Here is a 12500-nt window from a genome sequence, read left to right on the forward strand (position 1 = left end):
GGAACCACTGTGTGTGTGTGTGTGTGTGTGTGTGTGTGTGTGTGTGTGTGTGTGTGTGTGTGTGTATAGAGAGTGTGTGTGTACTGTATGTATGTTAGGATGCTGGACATTTTTGTGACAGGGATCTGCTGGTCCACAAGGGAAGTATTGGATGAGAGACCCATACATGTGTGTGTGTGTGAGTGTGCTTGTGTTTGTGTGCATGTGTGTGTCTGTCTCAGAGGTCGTAAAATGAATCAAGTCGGATTAGCAGTCCATGTGCTTCCTGCTTCTCCACAGTCATATTTGGTAGGACAGCGCCCCCTCATGGAGATGATCATATTAACCCAACATTGGAGCCCAGCCTCTCATTCAAGCACAACACAGCTGCCAATTTATAACAGAACCGAACAGATGAGGGTTCTAACATGATGATGATCCTGTCAGACAAACATACATCTGTGCTCTACTCTGTTCCATCTAGCCTATGCTGTTCTACATCATCTGCAGTTAATTTTGTACGTTTTGTGTTTTTGGCATTCTTGTCAAGGTTGCCATGACTTCGTCGCACAGCCACTATCAGTGTGTTTGTTGTTTTCGTGTCAGTATTGTGGCGAGGATTATAAAGACGACATTGGTGTCTTGTTTATTCTTTTTGTCAGGGGATATGTTGCCAACAAGACAGCTGAAGATGGATTAGTACAACCCCAGATTACTGCGGGCATTTAGGCCTTTTATCAGCTGCTGAAATAGGATAAAAATGGTCTGCCATTTTCAGTCTTGACATCATCATAAAGTAGAATCCATTCGAAAGAGAAACAGGCATTTGTCTTATGTATAATTGCATTACATTTTAATTTTGGATAAGGGAAGGTATCAGTGTATAATTACATCCACTGTGATTATTGACTTATTTACATATAGTGTTTTCACAGAATAATTCATAATCAGAATAACTATATATTGCAGACATCAGGGATATTTCTTACTTTAATCTCCAGAGAACAAAATGTGTCAAAAATAAATTACTGTTTAGGATTATATTCTCCTTTGAAATTATATTTTAAAAGATGCATGTATAAATGAAACGTTTGGGGTGAAAAATATAGAACAAGAACTGTACTGAAACTATCAAAGAGCCACACATGGCAAGCCTTCCCTCTGACGCGTAGAGAGACATCATTGACAGCAAAGCTTCCGTGTCTCTACAGTAAAAATAAAATAAGGAATAGCATGTCAAGAAACGTTAATCAATACTCATCAATAAAGAACATTTACAGGTAAATCATTTCTACTCATGCTGCTGATGAAAAAGTTACTGATAACGAAGGTCAAGTCAAGAAATGTGAAACAAAACACTCATAAATAAAGATCATCTCAAATAACTACTCATAACAAAACACTCATCAATAAAGATCATCTGAAATAACTACTCATAACAAAACACTCATCAATAGAGATCATCTCAAATAACTACTAATAACAAAACACTCATCAATAAAGGTCATCTCAAATATCTACTCATAACAAAACACTCATCAATAAAGATCATCTCAATACTCATAACAAAACACTCATCAATAAAGATCATCTCAAATAACTACTCATAACAAAACACTCATCTCAATAAATAAAGAGCATCTCAAATAAATGTTAAACAAAACGCTCATCAATAAAGATCATCTGAAATAACTGATTTCTACTCGTGCTGCTAATAAAAATGTACATTTTTTATATTTTATTTTTTAAAAGACAGCAAAGCTTCAGTGTCTCTACAGGAGATATCATGAAAGATAACATGTAAAATAGTATTAAAGAACACTCATAAAGATCATCTCAAATAACTGAGATTGAGAATCTACTCGTGTTGCTAATATATATATTTTCTTTACAGCAGCAAAGCTTCAGTTTCTTTAAAGGGTAATATGTCAATCAAGTTTAAAAATGCCTATAAACAAATGATTGGTTAAAATAGAAAATCAAATGTAAAATAAATGAAAAATGTTTTCTTTTCACTAATGCTGATCATAAAAAAGTAAACTTTTAAATGGAAAATGGAGATCAACTGTCTTTCTTACAAGACCCTTTTATAATGATGCCACTCATTACAAGAGGCTTGGGAAGATAAATAGTTTCATCGTGCATCGATTTTTTTTTATTATTATTACTAAATGCTCCAAAATAAACGATTCCATCTGAAGCGTTGCTCAAGACGGCTGAGCCACTGATTAGGTGATGTGCTGTTTGTCCTCCATTCCACCACAGGAGAGTTGGCCAACGAAGAAACTGGAATTAAAAAATGAATCATGGGCTTAAGTAGCTCTCTGCTCCAGAAAGCAATAACACTTACCTTCATCGTTTATCAGCCTTCCAGAACAAATTGGACTGTTAAAAAAAAAAAAAAAAAAAAAAAAGATGAAAACAGAAGAGATTAAAAGAGACAATAGAATTTAAGTTAATAACTAGAAACAGAGAAGGAATTGGGAATTCATGTTAGAGAACTCCCCGGCTTACTTGAACAGTAACTGTCTAAGCCACATGAACTGAAAACTGTTTCCTGACCCTCAGCAGGAAAGGAAAACCCAATTATAACCTCATCTTTTCATTTGTGTAACAAAATAAACTTAGCAGAACTGAGTCTACGATTCGTTTTAAACTTCTTTTTTAGATTTTAGATTACATTTATCACATCTTGAACCCCAGTTATATTATTTTGGTATGCAACTTATATACCAAAATAATAGAAGCAAAGGAACTCTCACTGTTGCATCTGTGCCATCCAAGGTATGCGTTTTATTATTTTCATTAACACGTGCCTGACCAGGGGATCAACCCATGGCCTTGTCATCACATTGATCTACAGGTAGATCTATCTTCTAAGATCGCCATTGCTCAGAAGAAGCGCACTGCTGGTATACCAGTTGTGGGGATCAGGCACAGATGTACTTTGAGTCGTTATAGTTGTTATTGCACCTACTAGCACAGGGTCACTCACCGGATGAGTCGTTATAGTTGTTATTATGCCCACTAGCGTTAGCGCAGGGTCACTCAGGATTAGGCACAGATGTACTTATCGAGTCGTTATAGTTGTTATTGCACCTACTAGTGCTAGCGCACGGTCACTCACCAGCTGAGTCGTTATAGTTGTTGTTGCGCCCACTAGTGTTAGCGCACGGTCACTCACCGGCTGGCCTTTGAGTGGTTTGCTGTAGAAGTCACTCTCCACAGGCTGGCTACCCCTTCTGCAGTCCTTCACCGCCACATCTAAAAAGGGGTCAGAGGTCAACCAGAGAGTTACCAGGACAACAGAAACATAGGGATTTGAGGTGATAGCACAGAGTGTTTTCATTTTTTCCTCTGCTGAGGTTGAGCTGACATCTTGAAGGAGACATGGCTGTTGATTTGAGTTTGTGTCTTACACCCTCATATGAAATAAAATGTATAAAGCTTAGGGAGGGGACAAATGTTAAAAGCTTGGGGAGAGGCATGGAAAGGGAGAGATTTCTAGCAATATGTCGCTTCAAAGAGGGCACACGGGGACAGTGTGGTGCTGAAATCTGGCCTGGCAGCAAGTCTAATACCCCTGTGAGCACAGTGTTTGCCTTGTTAACTACCCCCCGGGGGGGCAACAGAACACTGGCATGGAGGGGCGGACGAGAAGAGAGGAGGACTGAAGAGAAGAAGGAGAAGGGAGAAGAAAGGCGTCTTTTACCCCAGAGGCCCTTTTAGCACTGCATGCACAGGAAGCTAATGTGCACTCACTTGGTGTGTGATGTATGATGTTGATTTTATCTGTGAAAGAGACAAAGAGAGCGAGGTAGAGCGAGGTAGAGAGAGGTAGAGGTAGAGAGAGAGAGAGAGAGAGAGAGAGAGAGAGAGAGAGAGAGAGAGAGAGAGAGAGAGAGATTAAAACAGCAGTCCAGCATTCAGACTCTTCTCTTAAGTCCGAGCCACACAGCTTTCCCCCAGACACTTTCGTTCCACTTTCATATGAAGTCCAGGCGGAGAATCAGTCATCTGAGGGCCACAAACAGGCCGGCTCTGCTCTGCTCTGCTCTGACGGAGTCTATTTTCGACGCAATTCATCATCTCCCTGCTCAGACTTCCACAAGGTGTTTGTTTCTGTGGGGAATTAGTCATCTGATACTTATCCAACTGGACAGAAGATGAAGGGGGATACACAGACAGGACAAACAGAGTCTGAAGGAGAGAGAGAGAAGGGAGGGAGGGAGGGAGAGAGGGAGAGGAGGAGGGAGGGAGGGAGAGAGAAAGAAGGAGTGAGGGAGAGAGAGGGAAGGAGAGAGGGAGGGAGAGAGAGAAGGAGGGAGGAAGAGGAAAGGAAGGATAGCACTTAACGCTGAATCAAAACAAGTCATGCTAATAAAGCAACTTTACATTGGAATTTGATAAGGAGAACAGGGATGAGAGGACAGAGGAGAGGAGGGGATGACAGAGGAGAGGAGAAGAAGTGCAGAGAGGAAGAGAGGAGATGGTGAGAGAATGATGAGGAGATGATGATGAGGAGGTGAAGAGAGAATGATGAGGAGATGAGGTGAAGAGAGAATGATGAGGAGGTGAGGAGATGAGAGAATGATGAGGTGAGGAGAGGAGATGAGAGAATGAAAAGAGAGGAGGGGAGAGGAGAGGAGTTGAAAAGAGGAGAGGAGTTGAGAGGAGAGGAGATGAGAGAGGAGGAGAGGAGAGGAGAGGAGAGGAGAGGATGTGTGAGGTAGTGAGTGATATAGACTTAGAGACATAACACTGTTATGGAGAGAAAGAAAACAACTCTCTGGCACCCGTAGAAATACCATCTCAAATCCTGCACCAAACTTCTGGCACCCGTAGAAATACCATCTCAAATCCTGCACCAAACTTCTGGCACCCGTAGAAATACCATCTCAAATCCTGCACCAAACCTCTGCTGTGCATCTGATATCTGCCTTTCAGCAGTAGAAATGTCCGACAGACCAGCACTGGTGAGCATCTTAACTTGCCCCAGTGCCCATTATGAAATGTCTCTAATTAACTTCAGAAATCTTCACCTTACACCACGTACCACTGAGGGATGCATGAATAACATCAGCCACTAGAGGGCGCCTTTGAAGCACCTCATACTCCTGCACAAAACCAGAAATGAGCAGTTGAGGTGTCTTGGAGCCCTTATTATGACCGCCGCGCAGCGAAGCGGCAGTCATATAGGTTTAGTCAGATTTTGTTTTCTTTTTCACATAGCCAAATTTCCGTCAAGGATTCCCTGGACACTGAAAGACCGGGGTACACGAAACTTGGTGGGCATGTAACCCCACATGGATAGCATGACACCATCGTTTTTCATTTTGATCTGTAGCCCCCCCACTGGACTGGACCCCCCGAAAGGAGGGTAGGGCAGACACAGTTTTCTGTGAATATCTTGAGAACCGTAGGGTTTAGGAGGACCACCTTTTTTTGTATGTTGATCTCAAGGGGCCATGTCAACCCATTCCATAACCACTCATTTCATGTATAGCGCCACCTAGTTAAACACAAAAAAGTAAAAATGAGGTGTTGTAATCGCAGGTATCTGTGACCTAACAAAGTCAAAACTGTACGAAATTGGAAGTGTAGGATCATTATGACACCCTCTGAATGCACACCAAGTTTTGTGGAATTCCGTTCATGGGGGGCTACACAATAAATTAATTTATGTTACTATACACCAACTGGCCTATAGGTGGCCGGAGACAGTTTTCTGTGAATATCTCGAGAACCGTAGGGCCTAGGAGGTCCACCTTTTTTATGTATGTTGGTCTTAAGGGGGCATGTCAACCCATCCCATTACCACTTTTTTCATGTATAGCGCCACCTAGTTAAAAATTAAAAAGCAAAAAATTTGGTGTTTTCATCACAATATCTCTGGCTGACATGGTCAAAACTGCACAAAATTGAAAGTGCAGGATCATTATGACACTCTCGGAATGCATGCTAAGTTTCATGAACTTTCGTTCATGGGGGGCCTTACAATAAAATAATTTATGTGTACATGTAGTGACCGTACACCAACAGAGTTTTCTGTGAATATCTCTAGAACCGTAGGGCCTAGGATGACCAATTTTTTTGCGTATGTTTGCCTCCAGGGGTCATGTTAACCCATTCATATGCACACATGTGCATAAACAGATACACACGCACACACATACATTCACAGTAATCATACTGTATATATGACACATACTCACACAGTAGACATACGTACACATGCATGCACATGCACACACACAGGCACATACACAGGCACACACACACCTGCACACACACACACACACACACACACACACATAAACATAAACATGTACACGCAGACATGCACACAATTCAAGAATTTCTCAGAATTATGAACAGGCAAGATGGGGGTGGGGTTGTATAAAATGAATTTTACATGTGAAATCCATGAACTAATCATGTTTTGGTACTTGTTGTCTAGCAGATACCAGTGAGAATTGAGTGTGCATAATGCAATTTAGTGAGACAGTTAGAGTCATATATGCTTTTCAGCGTGATTTATTTTGTGGAAAAAATGTGCTGGACTGGGCGGCGGTCATATTTTGTACCACTCTGCGGTACATCTAGTTACTAAACTGCTGTTGGGATACTTGGGTTGTAGGACTGAAGGCTGATGTTTACCATAGACGCTGTCATCGTCCTCTCGGTAGTTTATGAGGCTGGCTCGCATCTGACGAAGTTTCTCCTGAAATACAGTCCACAAATAAACACAAGTAAACAAGTAACCTCCCAACACATGACAATATAGCCAAGCTGTGAATAGAGTAGAAAACCGTTAATGGCTGTCCAAATAACTTTGTTTAGCCTGGAAGAATGAGGAAAAATGTTCAACAAGCAAACATGTCAAAATAAAATAAATACAATTCTCATAAATGTTAATACAAGGATACAAGGATACAAGGAAGTTTATTGTCACATGCATATAGTTACTGGAAGTAAGAAATGCAGTGAAATTATGTCTGGTGTCAGCCTATTTGTGCATTAATGGGGGGGGGGTAAAAAGTGCAGTAGAAGAGGGGTTTAGTAGATTAAGTGGCAAGGGCTGCATAAAAAAGGTGGGGGAGGATTGGGATTGGGTGGGGGGCACCAACAAGGAGCACCCAAGAGCAACAGGGGCAAGGAAAAACTCCCTTACCAAGGAAGAAACCTTGGGCAGATCCACCAGTAATTACAGATCATCAGTAAATAAACATTAGAACAGTACACATGTAAACACAAACACAACACAAGTACAACAAGTCTGCAAAGTCCAAAGATATGTGAATAAGGTAAACTTGTAAACAAGAAAATTGGCACACTTGTGTGCATATTTTGGGCGAACGTGAACTAAACGTACTGTATTACTGCCTGATGAACGTTACTGTGAACTTGTTCATTCTGGTGTCTGTGAACGGCACACTCTCTCAGTTTAACTTTGTTCAATAAGGTGCCAGATTTCTATAGAGTCTTCCAGGCAGAAACCCGGATGAGGTCGGTAAGGTTGGGAAGGATGGGAAAAAATATTGTCAAAATGGTGGTGGGCAGTTTATTGTTGACCTGCAGCCTTTGAGTAAAGTGGAAAGCCAAGCTTTCATAAACTTAATTAAGATAAAATAATTGCTGTCTGTGGTTCTAATTTAGAAATAATTTAGAAAAATAATAACTCGCAGCAACATATGGAAAAAAAGAACTATGAACTAGTTAATTTTTGGAACATTTTGAATTATGAACTATGAACTGAACTAGTTCAGGTGTGATTGACGCTGATATATCCGACCATCTGCTTGTTTATGCAATCAGGAAAAAAATAAAACCTCCAAACAATCATGCCCGTCCCTTGGAACTGGAGTGATCAGCTATCACAGAGAAATCCAGATGATATTCTGACTCAATTTCACACAAAACTTAACATAATACAAAACGGTTACAGTACATTTTAAAAAGTACTGTTCTTTCTGTGTCTGTCTCTCTCTGTTTCTGGATGTTTGTGTGTGTGTGTGTGTGTGTGTGTGTGCACATTTTAAAAGTACTGTTCTTTCTGTGTCTGTCTCTCTCTGTTTCTGGATGTGTGTGTCTTTTGATCCCGTGAGGGGTTAGGTGCCTTGCTCATGGGCAATTCAGCCGTGCCTACTGGTCGGGGTTCGAACCGGCAACCCTCCGGTTACAAGTCCGAAGCGCTAACCAGTAGGCCACGGCTGCCCTTGTGTGTGTGTGTATATGTGTATGTGTGTGTGTGTGTCTGTGTGTGTGTGTAATAGTGCACCGTCTCACCTGTTGAACGCTGTCCACCCCCTTCTGCAGACGCTGCCATTGGCTGAACCTGTCGAGGGCGTCGTCTACACTGAGCGTGCCCAGTTTGACTTGCTGCTGCAGCGAGATGAGCTCGTCCAGCCCAGGGGGGCTGTGGCTCGCCACGAACGTGTCGTAGGTGGACGAGATGCTCTCACGCTCACGCACTGCCATACACACACACACACACACGCACAACGAGTTTATACAGAGTACATACAAACACACAAACAAACACACACACACAAAATAGTCCATCCATCTATGGAGATCTGTATTTTGTCATCATAGATAAATAAAACCCTGGCTCATCTGAGTTCCTGCATGTATGTGTAGCATGTGTGTGTGTGTGTGTGTGTGTGTGTGTGTGTGTGTGTGTGTGTGTGTGTGGAGTTCCTGTATGTAAGTGTAGCATGGGCGTGTGTGTGTGTGTGTAGAGTTCCGCAGTTCCTGTATGTAAGTGTAGCATGGGCGTGTGTGTATGTGTGTGTGTGTGTGTGCTGTATGTAAGTGGATGGATAAGCATGGATAGACTGTAGCATCCGCCACATAAATGGCCATATTATGATATAAGACAAGTCTTATTTATTTTTGTAAAGCGTAGCAGATTTGTTAACTGTTTCCTCATATGGAATAGGCCTAACTCTCCCACTATAAAAGTTGCCTTCTCTTTATAATGTAGGTACTGTTTAAAAACCTGGCCAGGTAGTATTGAGCTCGTTAAGCTCCGTTTTCTCTCTAACCATCTTTATAGTTCGCTAACCACAGTATCCTGATGACTATGGGCGTAAGTCAGTGATCCAGGGCAGGTATAGTCGAAACAGACGATAGGGTCTAGAACTGTCACTCACCTTTTCACGCTTACTCTCACACACTTTTCCTGTTCTGGCCCTATGGCTGCGCTCTCGGAGAATCCCATGTTTGTTTTTTAAATGGGACGCGGGAAGAAAACCAGGAATGAATGGACATGGGGTAGAAGGCTTCTGATAACCTCATTTAGCCTCCTTTAGCCTCCTTTAGCCTACTTTAGCCTCCTTTAGCCTACTTTTCACACTGGATTTATCCTCTTCTTCTCACCCGATATAAGGAATATACGACTGTTTTTTCCGCGTATCCTGGAGATGATTTCGAGGTGAGATCTATCCTTTTTCTTTTTTTTGTGCTTGCGGAGTTTCAAAGACTGTCTTGACACACCCTCGGATTTATGGATTATTATTGCCGTGGATTATTTTAATTTTTGGACATTGAAAATACAGAGTTTTTCCGTGACCTTTTCCGCTCTGTTTAATGGACGTAAACAGCGCTGGTTGTGTTTTTTTATTCCTTTTTTGTTGTGCCGTGTCGGCGGTGTTTGGACAATTATAGACTCCGGCCTATGGGCTTATCTCTCTCTCTCTCTCTCTCTCTCACGTTCTCACCCTCACCAAAGCACTTCAATAAATCTAAGCATGCTAGAGATTATCTGTGAATGTGCGTTTTAATGAACCGATGACGTTAATTTGGTGACAACTCGAGCTGAGCTTGTTACAAGACAGAGGAGACACCTGAGTGTTGCACATGCTGATGCATCCAAAATATAGAAAATCTCATTGAATATCCACACACTAGCTCCCCTTTTCACTTGTTTATTAGGGGGGATCACATTAGCCAGCGGCAAGCGGCAGGTTTCCTATTGTTCTCTATGTTTCGGCAGCGAAACGGTGGCAACGTTGGCGTAACGCTCCTTGATTTTCTACATGCTGATGCATCCTCATAGATTACTGTTGGCACGGCAACGTCCACAAACACAGTGTGTCCTCAGAGCAGAGATGTTTTTAACACTCCTTCAGAAAGCCCCCACCTGATCTCTCTACTAGTTTGTAGCTCTATCAACCGTTTCCATCACACCAGATCTAAGCTGCTAACTGGTCATCTGATTTTCCGTCCTCCCATCTGTCTTGGCATCACCGTGCTTGTGTCCATGTAGGATCTTTTTCAATTGAGCTGGAGATGATACTCGTCGTGATTATATAACACTGGCCTTTAATTGCGCTGGAACAAGCAGTCTGTGTGCAGTATAATAATACAACAGTGTTTTAATCTGGAAACCTGGAGAGGGATGCTTGTGCCGGTGTGATATAACACACACACACACACACACACACACACACACACACACACACACACACACACACACACACACACACACACACACAGAGAACACCAGTGTGTTTTAATCGGCCTGGAGAGGGATGTTTAATATACCATGTTTAATACACACACACACACACACACACACACACACACACACACACACACACACACACACACACACACACAGAACACCAGTGTGTTTTAATCGGCCTGGAGAGGGATGTTTAATATACCATGTTTAATACCACACACACACACACACACACACACACACACACACACACACACACACACACACACACACACAAAGACATACACAAAATGCCTCACACAAGCACACACACCCACACACAAACACACACACACACCAGTGTGTTTTAATCTGCCTGAAGAGGGATGTTTGTGCCAGTGTGATATAATGATAGTTGTTGATTGTGTTGGAAGGCAAGTTGCTTTGGTGTCTGAGCACCTTTGAACAGCTGTTTGGTCTCACCTTGTTTCAGCGGGAGGGAGTAGAGAGTTCCAGCATCTGGTTGGGACATTTTCTTCTGGAACACTGCAGCGCGTGCACACAAACACACACACACACACACACACACACACACACACATACACACACACAAATGAGAGAAGAATGAGAAGAGATATGAAACGGTGCATATTTATAAATAACAAAATACACTTGTGTGCATTACTATGGATATGACTGTGCACCTGCAGTACGCTGACGTGCTGTTGCCTACCACTAGATGGCAGTATTTCTTTGAAAGTTCTGTGTTGTATCTGACACAGTCATGCTTCGCTTCACTAACCTCTGTGACTATCGTCTGCATCAGAGAGTTCCATCCCACTCACAGAACCAATGAAGCTTAAGCATGATCAACACACACACACAGCCTAAAGTGTCTTAACACAACATCAACACACACACACACACAGCCTAAAGTGTCTTAACACAACAACATCAGCACACACAGCCTAAAGTGTCTTAATACGACATCAACACGCACACAGCCTAAAGTGTCTTACTGTAATACGATATGACCACACAACTACCTAACATCCTTCAGCACAATATGACCACACAACTACCTAACATCTTTCAGTACAATATCACCACACAACAGGGCAGTCGTGGCCTACTGGTTAGGACTTCAGGCTTGTAACCGGAGGGTTGCCGGTTTAAACCCCGACCAGTAGGCATGGCTGAAGTGCCCTTGAGCAAGGCACCTAACCCCTCACTGCTCCCCGAGTGCCGCTGTTGTTGCAGGCAGCTCACTGCTCCGGGTTAATGTACAATACAATATCACAACACAACTACCTAACCTCCTTCAGTACAACGCACAACACACAACAGACTAACCTCCTTCAGTGCAATATCAGCACACAACAGCCTAACCTCCTTCAGTACAATATCACCACACAACAGACTAACCTCCTTCAGTACAATATCAGCACACAGCAGCCTAACCTCCTTCAGTACAATATCAGCACACAACAGAGTAGACTAACCTAACACTCCCATTCTGAGGAGTTCTCCACGAACATCCAGGGGAGTTTGGATGGAGGCTTACCATTGAAATGCTGTGCTTACACAAAATGGCCCCCATTTAACAGTTCATAGAAAACATGTTTGTAGTATTTACACACACCTCAGGACATGCTAGCGCAGTGTGTGTGTGTGTGTGTGTGTGAGTGTGTAACCAGTGAGTGAGGGTTGTCTTCATCTGTATCCATAATGCTACACACACTCAAAACAGTCAAGGAGATACACAGACTAACGCACACACACACACACACACACAGATACAGACACAGTTGGAGGTGAAACCTAATCAGATAGAGCTAAAAAGAGCAAAAGCAAATGCATGGAAACCCCCCCCCCCCTCTCTGTACTATTGTCTCCCCTTCTGTGTGTGTGCTTGTTTAAGGCATTTTGTGTATGTCTATGTTTGTGTGTGTGTGTGTGTGTGTCTATGTGTGTGTATGTCTATGTGTGTGTGTGTGTCTGTGTGTGTGTATGTCTATGTGTGTGTGTGTGTGTCTGTGTGTGTGTGTGTGTGTGTGTGCTTGTGTGAGGC

The 12500-nt window shown here is 42.4% G+C and overlaps 1 protein-coding gene across 1 annotated transcript in view; it reads right to left on the minus strand.

Moving 5' to 3' along the window:
* Positions 1–858: 858 nt before the first annotated feature.
* The window catches only part of LOC121690442 (B-cell scaffold protein with ankyrin repeats-like), an 86454-nt gene continuing 74812 nt past the window's right edge, over positions 859–12500 (minus strand). The window contains exons 10-16 of the mRNA XM_042071006.1: positions 10913–10975; positions 8269–8453; positions 6640–6703; positions 3742–3771; positions 3164–3243; positions 2330–2364; positions 859–1184 (exon numbers count right to left, since the gene is read on the minus strand). Coding sequence (XP_041926940.1) covers positions 2332–2364; positions 3164–3243; positions 3742–3771; positions 6640–6703; positions 8269–8453; positions 10913–10975 — 455 coding nt within the window. The 3' untranslated portion in view covers positions 859–1184; positions 2330–2331. The remainder of the gene's footprint in view (positions 1185–2329; positions 2365–3163; positions 3244–3741; positions 3772–6639; positions 6704–8268; positions 8454–10912; positions 10976–12500) is intronic.

Source organism: Alosa sapidissima, chromosome 18 (genome assembly GCF_018492685.1).
Source record: "Alosa sapidissima isolate fAloSap1 chromosome 18, fAloSap1.pri, whole genome shotgun sequence".
NCBI lineage: Eukaryota > Metazoa > Chordata > Actinopteri > Clupeiformes > Clupeidae > Alosa > Alosa sapidissima.